Source organism: Amblyomma maculatum, chromosome 6 (genome assembly GCF_055883805.1).
Source record: "Amblyomma maculatum isolate TAMU_Amacu chromosome 6, ASM5588380v1, whole genome shotgun sequence".
NCBI classification, from domain to species: Eukaryota; Metazoa; Arthropoda; class Arachnida; order Ixodida; family Ixodidae; genus Amblyomma; species Amblyomma maculatum.
Window position 1 is genome coordinate 118098324 of NC_139349.1, and position 13184 is coordinate 118111507.

Consider the following 13184-nt stretch of genomic DNA (forward strand, 5'->3'; position numbering starts at 1 on the left):
GATCCCCTTCGAGTTCGATATATCCGGGTTCGACTGTATATGCGTACACAGCCTTGAGAATATCTGCGATGTACACATCTCCCTCAGTTAGCTGATTGAAGATAGCTTGATTGATTCTGTCAGGGCAATGATTTCTTTATTCTGGCCGCAGTAATGTATGCGTGCCTGTAACTGGTGCACTGCAGAAAAATAGTCTTTAATGTGTTCTTTAATATCATCCAGTTTTGCATGCTTAGTAATCCATACTGTCTATTGCAGTAATTTTTAACGCTTTTTTAAAAATTGAAAGTTCTTGAGCCTGAACCGTCATATTTTCAGGAACTGTAATTCGATATGAACACTAACCGCCGTATTCAAGAACGGAACTTACACTACCACTTAAGGCTGCATTCTTAAGAACGCGGAAAGTATAAGTGTAACTTTTTTGTGACGAACGTTTCAAAAACAGCACTTATACTCAACTTATCCAAGTAGCCCTTTTAGAAATACGTAAGCGCCATGGGAGCGAGGGTAAGCAAATATTATTGCATACACAATAAGTTTTTAAATTAATAAGAAACGTACACGGTCGGACATTACCGAAAATAGGTAGCAAATGTCTTAACTTGCAATTTGACAATAAAAAAAAGAAGCTTATTGGGCTAGATTTACCGAATTACTGTTGCTTGTCTGGCCACAAATGGAGCCGTCACAATAGTAGCGCATCTACCAAAGCTCCCGTCGAAATTGCAACCATACTTTTTGTTCGCCCGCATTCATCGCTCGCAACGTTCTTCTTTCGTCTCGCTCCCCTGCCCTTTTATTGTAGCTGTTTCTGTTTTTATTGTATATATTTCGAGTTTTGTATTCATTGGTAGTGTATTGACGTTTGTAGTGTGTTTTATATTCTCTCATTAACGTAGTTTGCTTCGTTTTCTGTGCTGTGTCACGCGTGGTCGCGATGGAAAAGAGAAAAGCGAACTTTTCAGAAGAGGAGCGGTCCATCCTCCTGAGCATCATTGAAAAGCACCGGCCAGTGATAGAAAACAAGAAGACTGACGCAGTGAGCGTGGCGAGAAAGCGAAAAGAGTGGGAAATGATGGAACGAGAGTTCAACTCCCACCATAACGTGCGCCCGCGTACATGGCTCCAACTCAAAAAGTGTTGGGAGAACTTGAAAGAGAAGTGGCGGAAAGGAAAAGCGGACGATACAAGAGAAATTTTTCGTACTGGTAAGTCCTGTTTTCTTTTATCCTGCGCTTTTTCGTTTTCTTTTTTTGTCTTTGTTGCTGTACCACTGCTCCAATTGCTTGCTGCGTGTACGTCCCGCCTAGCATTCAGCGAAAAGCTGCCATGCAGTCTCCTGCTTCATCTCACAAGCTCGAAGCTAGAGTATTAAAGGCGTTGTGCAACAGCATGGAACCTCACAACCTACATGAGGAAGTATTTTGCTGCGATGTAATGCTTAAAGTGGTGAGCACAGTAACGTAGCACAGAGTTTGAAAACAGCTGTAATCTGGATTTTCCTAGCTTTTACTCAGCTGAATAGGGGTTGAAAATTTTGGCGCAGCTTGCAGCAAGCTTCCACACACCCGCTTTTGGAACGAGTGCTGTGTTTTACCCCACGAATTACTATGAAACGCACACAAGCATCGTGTGCCTGCTGTAGAGAAAGAATAGAAAGTGAATAGTAAACTTGCATGAGTAAACAATTTGCGATTTGATATGTTTTGAGCGTGCCCCAAAGTAACAGCCTCACAGTACAAGCGCTGTGAAAACCGCTTCATTTCTAAACCTTCTTATCGCTTAAGGATTTTCTGTGTAGAATTGCTCCAACTCTACTAACAGCGGTTTCTGCGATTTCCCAGGCGGTGGTTCAGCACCACCGAGCCAGCTGACAGACGAACTTCAGCGGGTCGGCGCTGTCGCCTCCCACATGGGAGTTAGATTGTCAAACCCATTTGACAGCGACCGGGAGCGCCACCAGCAGGCTACTGAATCTACAGCAGTAACACCGTCTGTGGCCGCCTTGCTGTCGCAGACACAAGAAACTCCACTAGCAGGACCTAGTGGTACGCCTTTTCATTTTTTTGTACTCGTACTGCAGGAACCGAAAATAAATGCGCCACTAAAATTCGAAATATATTTTTGCTGAGATAACGAAGCTGGTGGGCATGCACTGGTATGCATAACTTTTTCAACCATTTCCTTTATATAGTAAGAATAGGCTGTCCAGAAAAAAAAAACTGTAGCATATCCCTGCCTTTCGTGTCTCCCCAGATCTCCTCAGAGCTGGGGAACTGCTGCTGTAGCTTCACATTTTATTTTTTTCTTTGCATATAAACTTTTCTTATCAAAGTGTGTAAAGCTGCTCTAATTCACAGTGCACACCCATGAGCATTTTTACTGTGGCATCTGTGTGGTCTTATAGTATACCTGTGTGACCTTTATAACAAAAGATACATCTAAGTTTCAGATGCTTTACAATAATGGCCTGTGGTCCGAGCTGGTTCATGACTTGAAAATCATTACGGCGCAAAAAAAAACAACGCAAAACAGAGCATGTGATGTCCTTCTGCATATTGTGTTGTTTTCTTTGCACCGTAGTGGTTTTTGGAAAGTTGCAGATGCACTACATATTTGTATCTGCCAAGCCATTGTCGGTCATATATATATATGAGAACCATATTCTAGAATTGATTCCTTCCAAAGTAGAGACAATATGCCTGGTTTATTTCCATTGATATGTCGTATAAATTGGCTCTAACTGAAACATTGCTTGAGTTACTGCACAATGTAAATGATAAAATGTCTTCTGTAGAACACTGCATCATTGTAAACATGAAACACATCTCTCAGGCTGTCAATGCATTTCACATACTCATTTATTATGAACCATTGAAAGGTTTAGTGAACTGCTGTGAGAATTGAAGTGTTTCTTGATCCAAAGTATGCACCCTCACTGCGACATCTAATCCCAAGCACTTCTGCCTAAGATGATGCAGAGGACCCACACTGGTCCTGGCATTTCCATCAGGATGAGGTGCCAGAAATGGAGGAGGAGCTGGCCGATGCAGCTACGAGTACCTCTGCTGCTTCTGCCGAGCAACCGAGCCAAGCTGCATCAAGCATTCTCCCAGCCATCCCACCTACCCCAAGGGCCGTGCCAGCAACATCTGCTGCTCCGCTGGCTGCACCACCTGTGCCAGCATCAGCATCCGCTTCCTCAGAAGTGAGGGTAGGAGCTACCAGTCGCTCTGCCAATGCACAGAGACAAACACTGATTGAGCGAGAGCTAATGGCTCGCCTCGCAGCCATTGAAAGTGATAAAAAAGAAAAGACGCGAGAACACCGCTTGAGGGTTCGGCTTCTGAAAGCTGAGCACAAAGATCGGTTAGCGAAAAGAGCCCAAGCTCATGACATTGAAATGGAGAATTTAAACTTGGATAGGGAATTGAAAAGGAAAAAAAAACTCCTCCTTGACCTACAAATCAAAAAGCTTAATGGAAAGGAAAACTGAAAAGATCAGGTCAGAAATGGGGTAAGTATACAGAAAGTTTTCAATGAAAGCAGTCAACAGTCTGCGAGCCCAAGGTAAATGTAGGGGATACCTTTTTTATGCTTTTCTAGTTGATATTGAGAATATTGGTTGGTTGGTTTGTGGGGTTTAACGTCCCAAAGCGACTCAGGCTACGAGAGACGCCGTAGTGGAGGACTCCGAAAATTTTGACCACCTGGGCTTCTTTGGCGTGCACTGAAAGTATAAGGAAAAACAATGCGCAAATGGTGGGCTCATTTACAATCGACGCATTGTTTTTCTTTCCACTTTGCATTTAATAATCTTTCTCCCTAAAATCATCACATGACTAATTCAGGTAAACATTAACTACAAACATAAAAAAAAATATATCCCCTTGTTGACTTCGGACTTGCAGACTGTTGAATCTTTTAATTGTATCATAACGAGCCCCTTTTTTCCGCTAAAGAGTTTTTTAGTAAAAAGATATCACCGCAACAATGGAGACAAGAGAGAATATTGAACCCGCGCTGACTAGCAACTGAAGATTTTATTGGAAAGAGCACAAATTGCACTCCATCTACAACCAAGAACACGTATGAGCAGTACTAACATCACAGTACTAACATGAGCAGTACTAACACCACACTTGTGGCACAAGGGACAAACTTCATTATTGATTTATCTGGCATGCTTTTTTTGTTATTCCTCTTTTTCGTCTTTGTTCTTTTTCTGCCTTGGATATCCTATCAACCATGTTGTAAAGCTTGCCTAGCTTATTAGATGCAGAAAAAAAAAAAAAAAAAAACATTACACCATATTTGCGGCCTGGTGCGGGTGCGATGTATAATTTTTCCTTCACGTGTGGAAAAAGATGTATAGGTCATACGGGAAGGTGCGTGAATACCCGCATATGTGAGTACAATACTTCTTTGGATGGGGCCCCTCCCTCGAACTTGGCCTTGCACTACTGGGAATGCCACCGTAAAACTCCTAATTCTAACAACAAACCATGCTGTGTGCTCTTTAAAGATAATATAATCTTCTACAAGCACCACAATGATTAACCAGAGAAACAGCGAAGCCCCCCCCCCCCCATTTTGCATTCATAAAAACCGCGACACATGCATTAAGCACCCCGTCTGTTTTCGTTCGTGACTGTGAACTGCGGTATCTTGATAGTTCAGATTCAAGTTTTTAGGTATCGGGGCTGTTAGTACTACTCATGCATGCTCTTAGTTGTAGATGGAGAGTATATTTGTGTTCTTTACAATAAAATCTTCAGTTGCTAATCAGCGCTGGTCAAGTTTTCTATCTTGTCTCCATTGTTGTGCTTTTCTTATGTGTAAATATGCACCAACTCGCTCAACTCGCCATTTTACTGGAGTTTTTTAGTGTTTTGTACAATGATTTTGTCAACTTAGTCTCATTTATAATGTTCATTTTTCCTCATCTTAATTTCTTGCCTATGGTTTGTTTGATATTTTGCATATTCAAGAGTTCAATGGATTTGGACCATGCATTGCAGTGACAAAATGCTGTTACAGATTCCTTTGTAGTTGTTTGGCTGACATGTATGCGAGTGTTTAGAAGTGATTTTGACCTTACCTGAGATGCACTCTACCAAAGGGTTCTCATCAAGTAAATTGGGTCAAATTACCACTTAATAAGCCACATTAAGAATGTGTATATACTTTTAATGTTCAGATAATGAGAGTGATGCGTAAAAATGTGTACATGCATAGTATACACATGAGGTGTGTCAAGTCTGTTAGAGGCCCTATCTATCAGTGGCAGTACGGGCAGCGGTGGGGCTACTACAGAGGCAGGATCAGGTAGAGTATAGTCATGAGTGGCATCATACTGAGCAGCAGGTGGGACAGGGTCCTTGAGAATGCGGCTGAGGTTGTGAAGTGCCGCACATGCCGTTATGACGATGGGCACTGTGGACGCTTTAATCTGAAGGGTCATGTCGAGGCACGGAAACCGTCGCTTCCACACCCCGAACTTTCTTTCAATGGTGCAGCGAGTCCTTGTCTGTGATTTATTGTATCTGCAGAAAATAAAGTTTTTTTTCTATGAGATCTGCATTTGTGAACACTGCAGCGTCTGCTTACTTGTTGTCGACGTCTAGTGTTTGCTTGTGAAACACTGGTGCCCTTGCTGTAGGCCCATTTCCAGTCTACTTTGAGGGCAAGCGACACACCTCGACACGGTTAATAGCAACAGGCCACTCTGAACACAAAAAATGTGTGACATCATCTTTATCAATTGCAATCATAATGCTACTGTGTCATGTGAACTCTTGTTTGCCACTTGGTTATCTCAAGTCGAGCTATAATTTCTAAAGTTACAGGTGTGTGAGGTGTCTGGTTAGCCGAAAACAAAGTGAAAATACTGTTGTCGACGTCTAGTGTTTGCTTGTGAAACACTGGTGCCCTTGCTGTAGGCCCATTTCCAGTCTACTTTGAGGGCAAGCGGCACACTTCGACACGGTTAATAGCAACAAGCCACTCTGAACACAGAAAATGTGTGACATCATCTTTATCAATTGCAATCATAATGCTACTGTGTCATGTGAACTCTTGTTTGCAACTTGGTTATCTCAAGTCGAGCTATAATTTCTAAAGTTACAGGTGTGTGAGGTGTCTGGTTAGCCGAAAACAAAGTGAAAATACTGTTGTCGACGTCTAGTGTTTGCTTGTGAAACACTGGTGCCCTTGCTGTAGGCCCATTTCCAGTCTACTTTGAGGGCAAGCGGCACACCTCGACACGGTTAATAGCAACAAGCCATTCTGAACACAGAAAATGTGTGACATCATCTTTATCAATTGCAATCATAATGCTACTGTGTCATGTGAACTCTTGTTTGCAACTTGGTTATCTCAAGTCGAGCTATAATTTCTAAAGTTACAGGTGTGTGAGGTGTCTGGTTAGCCGAAAACAAAGTGAAAATACTGTTGTCGACGTCTAGTGTTTGCTTGTGAAACACAGGTGCCCTTGCTGTAGGCCCATTTCCAGTCTACTTTGAGGGCAAGCGGCACACTTCGACACGGTTAATAGCAACAAGCCACTCTGAACACAGAAAATGTGTGACATCATCTTTATCAATTGCAATCATAATGCTACTGTGTCATGTGAACTCTTGTTTGCAACTTGGTTATCTCAAGTCGAGCTATAATTTCTAAAGTTACAGGTGTGTGAGGTGTCTGGTTAGCCGAAAACAAAGTGAAAATACTGTTGTCGACGTCTCGTGTTTGCTTGTGAAACACTGGTGCCCTTGCTGTAGGCCCATTTCCAGTCTACTTTGAGGGCAAGCGGCACACCTCGACACGGTTAATAGCAACAAGCAATTCTGAACACAGAAAATGTGTGACATCATCTTTATCAATTGCAATCATAATGCTACTGTGTCATGTGAACTCTTGTTTGCAACTTGGTTATCTCAAGTCGAGCTATAATTTCTAAAGTTACAGGTGTGTGAGGTGCCTGGTTAGCCGAAAACAAAGTGAAAATACTGTTGTCGACGTCTCGTGTTTGCTTGTGAAACACTGGTGCCCTTGCTGTAGGCCCATTTCCAGTCTACTTTGAGGGCAAGCGGCACACCTCGACACGGTTAATAGCAACAAGCCACTCTGAACACAGAAAATGTGTGACATCATCTTTATCAATTGCAATCATAATGCTACTGTGTCATGTGAACTCTTGTTTGCAACTTGGTTATCTCAAGTCGAGCTATAATTTCTAAAGTTACAGGTGTGTGAGGTGTCTGGTTAGCCGAAAACAAAGTGAAAATACTGTTGTCGACGTCTAGTGTTTGCTTGTGAAGCACTGGTGCCCTTGCTGTAGGCCCATTTCCAGTCTACTTTGAGGGCAAGCGGCACACCTCGACACGGTTAATAGCAACAAGCCACTCTGAACACAGAAAATGTGTGACATCATCTTTATCAATTGCAATCATAATGCTACTGTGTCATGTGAACTCTTGCTTGGAACTTGGTTATCTCAAGTCGAGCTATAATTTCTAAAGTTACAGGTGTGTGAGGCGTCTGGTTAGCCAAAAACAAAGTGAAAATACTGTCGTCGATGTCCAGCGGTTGCAAGGAATTATACATTGTGACAAAGTCGCCAGAGGCAACAAAGACGATCTGGAACAGTGTGAAACCAGTCAAGCATGGCTACAATTGTTCACGATAAATTTGTGCACAAGACGCCATCAAAGCGAAATATATCTAGGAACAAGAAAGTTAGTTGCTTCACGGCCAATGAAGGCACAAATACAACAAGGAAGTATGATGCTTATGGTGTTTTATTCATGTTGGCATACTGTGCAATGTTAGAGAACCATAGGTGGTTTAAATTTCTGGATATCCAAGAAATAAAGAAAGGTAGAGCAGCGACTAACCAAAAGCTTGATGCAATTGACAAAAAGTTGGAAGGCTTCGGTATGCTTGAGAGACAAGTCGACGAGAGCAATGAAAAAATAGCTGCACTAGTTCTCGACATCTGTGTTCCTCAAAACCTGAGTTGCTTTAGGGCAATGCAAACCAAACCAAATGCATTAATAAATCCCCAGGTGGTCTAAATTCACCAGAAAACTTCTAACATTGCCATAAAAAAATTGAAATACCAAGCAAATTATAAAACTGAATAATATTCAAAGCAGGACATTGGAATATTGTAATGATGCTGGGGTACAGAGGTTATTATGCATTAGGAGAGCAAACGTATAAAATTTCTTCTTTACACATCCTGTCGCAAAACAGCTAATCAGTGTAAAGGAACTTCATGATTGGCAGAAAGAAAGCATAAATATGCGGTCATCACACATGCAAGGAACACAAAAGATTCAAGCAAGAGCTTCAGTTCAGTGATGAGATTGTGTTCCTTGCGTATATGACGGCTGTATGTTAGTGCGTTCTATCTGCAAATAAAGCAGCTGTGAGCTGCTCAGTCGTGTCTTCCTCCTGTCTGTGTTTCCCACCTTTAATCAAAGATAAAGAATATGGGTCTAGCATATTGATTCCGCTCAGTGAAAATACTGCGCAATGATCCTTTCTCTGGTTCTGAAACCACTTGTTGTGTGCACCAGTGGCACCAAGGGGGATGGCTGAGCTCCTCCAGAGTTAGGAATAGGCGGAGTATTGTCACGAGTGGCATCATACTGCGCTGCTGGGGGGTTGGGGTCTCTGAGCAGCCTGCCCAGGTTGTGCAGTGCTGCACATGCTGTGATCACTACAGGCACTGTAGCTGTTTTAATCTGCAGCGTCATATCGAGGCATGGAAACCTTCTCTTCCATACCCCGAAGGTTCTCTCAATGGTGCAGCGTGTCCGTGTTTGTGACTTGTTGTACCTGCAGAAAAATAAAAGTTTTTCTTTATTGAGCCACTGCACTTGCCTTTGTTAAAGCTACAGCTTCAACTTACTTGTGCTGTGGACTCCCTTGTTGCACGTCATCTCTCAAAGGTGTCATCAGGTAGTGCCTGCACGCATAGCCCATATCACCAAGGAGGACACCAGGAATATTGCCCTGCTCGTACAGGACCATGGCTCGACTGTTATCGAAAATACGGCTGTCATGAGCCGAACCAGGCCAGCTGGCTACCAGGTCCAAAAATTGGAGGTTGGGCCCTGTTATTGCCTGCAAGAAGAAGTAAACTGGCTCTTGCAACATGTACTCCACTCGCATTGCTGCCAGTAATTATGGCCTATATACGAGAACAGTAGTGGTCAGATGAATAAAAATTAAGGCTACTTGCGTAGTGCAAACGTTTGCACACTAGCCCAAGTACTGCCTGTTTTAAGAGATTTATATACATTTTAGGTCACTGCACAAAAATGTGGCAACGACACGGGAAATTCGTATAGTACTGTTTTGTTATATCGATGTCTACTGACACGAACTGTGAACAGCCTGTTGTATTGCTGAAAGCATGCACAACATATGGAAACCAAGAAAATACGGCAATAAGTTACATTTTCTATCTGAAACAGTGAAAATTAATGATTACTTTATTTATTGCCAGGCAGTTATGGTGAAACCATTTAGCTATGCTTAAAATCATGAATTATGATTGCATACTATAGTTCACAGCTATCACCCCTATTTTTCTGCAATTACTGTAAAATTCGTTGCTTTTGGCACAGTCAACAAAACGAAAAGCTGGCTTCTCCTACCCGCTCGCAAGCCTCTATAAAGTTGGTTTATAGCTACCATGAACGTATCGAAAAACAACGGTACATTTCGCACTCTTTTCATATCTTGGTAATGAATGAAGCATGAAGTTCCTTCAGAGCTATCAAAAAATATTGCGTTCTTTTTTTTTTTTTCCTCGATTCGCTGAATATTTTCGCTGGAGACATACCTGAACATTGATGGAAAAGTAGCCTTTCCTGTTCCGAAACACTTCCGCATCTTCTCCTCCCGGGCTTTTTATCGGGATGTGGGTGCAGTCAATGCACCCGGTGACACCGGGAAAGTTTGCCACTGCATAAAACTGCTGCATTACCGCCGGGGCTTCGGTGGCGCTTGGCAGCTTGACGAGCGTCGGGAACAAAGTGCAGGCGATCATAGACGAAATCCGTGCTATTATGCGGGACACTGTTGGTTGCGACACATTCACAAGGTCACCGGTGACAACCTGGAAGGTTCCAGCTCCGTAGAACCGCAGGGCCACAAGTAATTGCAGGAGCGGCGGCACGGGGAGACCGCGTTCGTCGCTGTTGGCGCGAAGGGGAAGCCTTCCGAGCAGCTCCAGTACCGCTTCCTTGGAAAAGCGGTACCTGCTAAGGAATTCGGCGTCGTTGTATAACTCCATTGGGTTCTGCCGATCCCTGAGCACTGGCCGCGGTGCGCGTGCGTACCTGTACGCTCTGTCTTCGGCGATTTCAGTTGCGCGAGCGCAGTAGTCGACGAAATCGGAAAAGCAGCGGTAGGAGTCGGCCATTTTGAATGCGACAAAGCTGCACTTAAGCTAGGTAGGGAGCTACTTTTGGTTTGGAACCGATAAGTGCGGTTTTAAGTGTGGCTTAAGTGCAAGTGTTGTTCATGAAACGCGTTAAGTGCCGATGAGTCACTTAACTTGTAAGTTAAGTTTAAGTTTAATTCTTGAATACGGCGGTAAGCATCCACCTGAAGTTATCGGTTTGCCGGAAGCAGATTTTTAATTCCAAATATCTTTCTTTTGTATCGGGAATGGATATTATTTTGCATATATGTTTATCATCCCTATGTCATAAGATGCTGCATGCCTTTGCAGGTCCAGAAAACTGTCGCAAAGAGCTCTAAAATAAGAATGTGTGGCAATAAGCTTACAATATATGCAGTAGAACCCATTTATAGTAAAGCCACTGGGGCCAGCGAAAATATTTACTATATCATGGTCTTTACTGTATCAGTGGTCTGTGATGACATGGTCCTGAAAGTGCTGTCTAGTAGATAAATAGGCACTTCGTCTTTTTGCTTAATGAAAAAAAAAACCTAAATACCTTGCATCTCGCTTTGATCATCTCGTGTGATTTTTTTCATCATCTTGTGGAAGTTATTCTGAAGCATGAAGATGTGATTACGAATGCAACCAAGTTCGGTTTGATGTAAAAACTAAAAAACTAAAGCCTTGCATGAACACGGTGTCCCTTTTTGCTCTTTCCGTCTTTTAAAAGGCAATATATGATAAATTCGCATGGCACTCAAGTGCTGTAAGACTATACTCGCTGCACCTCCACTTTCTGCCACCACTGCCTCATGATTTGAACTGCACATTGCAGTGAATGTTGACCTGTTTTTTTCCCTTTCCTATTTCTTGCTGCACTTTTACTCCTTTACCTTCTGAATGTAACACGCCACCTCCGAGCTATGTTTGTAGACAGCTTTACTTTTTTCCTCTTCGCGCTGCGCGCTTTCCCTCTCGGCTCCAAGGCTTCTGTAAAGTAGGCTTCTTCTGACTGCTGCTACAGCTAGTAGTAAAGCCACCTAAACGAACACTCGGGGATATTGTTCTGTTTTCAAATACAAAATGTCTTGGCCTCGCGACTCTAGGTAGTGCACGGGAGTCGTTGCCATGGCCAGAAGCACTTTAACCGATTTTTACCAAAAACATCTTTACTATAGAGGGGAAAATGTACAGTTGCCTATGGAAGATGAACTGGGACTTCAGTTTCACTTTACTATATCAGAGTTTTTACTGATCGAATCCCGGCCTCGGCGGCCGCTTTTCGGTGGAGGCGAAAAGCAAGGCGCCCGTGTGCTGTGCGATGTCAGTGCACGTTAAAGAACCCCAGGTGGTCGAAATTTCCGGAGTCCTCCACTACGGCGTCTCTCATAGCCTGAGTCGCTTTGGGATGTTAAACCCCACAAAACCAACCAACCAACCAACTATATCCGAGTTTACTATAGCGGGGTTCTGTATTTTGTACTCAATCGTATCGAGCACCCAGACTTCAAATATGTGTTTGGATAAGTGTTGAGAAGGTGAGTTTAGAACTTATGGTGATATATGCTTGTCTTCTGTGCAGATGTCATTTGTAAGACCAACGGGCCAATCTCCTCAACAAACTGTTTCTGAATTGTTGTTTCCTGCGGGGTGCCCAGCTTACTACCTGGGCCACGCGCTTCCCCCGCCCCCTCAACCTCATCACTTGATCCATTGACCCTTCACTGCCAACGATCATGCTCAACACAGTCCACTGCCATTTTCCATCCATGGTGGACACTGCCCTGGAATGCACCCATGCGCAGCCTCTTATTCCTGCAACACCTCTCACACTACAAGGCTATAGTGCATCAACCCTGCTCAACATGTCCAGCCCCTTCCATCATGATCAATGCACACTGCACCCCATCACCGCTACCTGCACTACCTGGTCATGTGCTGCTTAGTGCCCTGTTTCCAATTACACCTACCAGCCTCTCCCATATTAGCCCTGTACCCAATGCCTCCTGCACTGAATTTGGCCCTCTGATGTCCTTGTGGCATGTACATGTATATGAGCTCTCAATAAAATGTTTTCGGAAAATATTTTGCTTGTCTCATTTAATTGGATGGGTTTTTTTTTTTTTATTACGTCTTTATTTCTGCTTTCGGTAGGCATTTACCTTGCGGCAGAACTAAGTTGCTTCATGGATGTAGGGGTGGGGGAGCGGTTAAGGGTGGGGGTGAGGGTATGGGTGGGGGTGGGGGTGGGGGTGAAGGTTGGGATAGATATGAGGGACCGGTGTCCACTTCTTCCTCGAGGTAGGGTCGTCCCGAGGTCGGCTCCGCGAAGTAATGGCCTGGTCCTTCTTCTTCCTTGAAGTAAGAAAGAAAAGTTCGCCAGAGCCGGGTTGCGTCTGATAGCCCGATGTGTGATGGGGGATCGACCCATGCCTGCAGGGTTGCAGGTCGAAGCCCGCCCAGGGACTTGAGTGCTCTCTCCCGTACTGCGTCAAAAGTAGGGCAGCTCCACAGGAGATGTTCGGCCGTGCCTCTGGCCGGGCATGTCGGGCACTGAGGAGAAGGGTATACCTGCGGGTTTATGAGGTGCAGCTTCGCGGGTGACAGAAGCTGACCAGTCTGGGCTCGGCGAAGGAGTACTGCCTCCACTCTCCGGAATGAGCTATCAGGGCGGCGATATAGTTGCTCAGGGTTGGCCAAGTGCTGGAGTATGCTTCGACGATAGCGTTGTGCTCGATGCCATGTCTCCGCCCTA

The 13184-nt window shown here is 43.9% G+C and overlaps 1 protein-coding gene across 1 annotated transcript; it reads left to right on the forward strand.

Annotated features, from left to right (window-relative positions):
- The first annotated feature begins 720 nt into the window (after window positions 1-720).
- On the forward strand, window positions 721-4789 carry LOC146186646 (uncharacterized). The gene is made up of 3 exons (XM_084607360.1): window positions 721-1211; window positions 1848-2051; window positions 2976-4789. The coding sequence occupies exons 1-3, from the start codon at window positions 941-943 to the stop codon at window positions 3497-3499; spliced, it is 999 nt and encodes a 332-aa protein (XP_084463486.1). The 5' UTR covers window positions 721-940; the 3' UTR covers window positions 3500-4789.
- Window positions 4790-13184: the final 8395 nt, after the last annotated feature.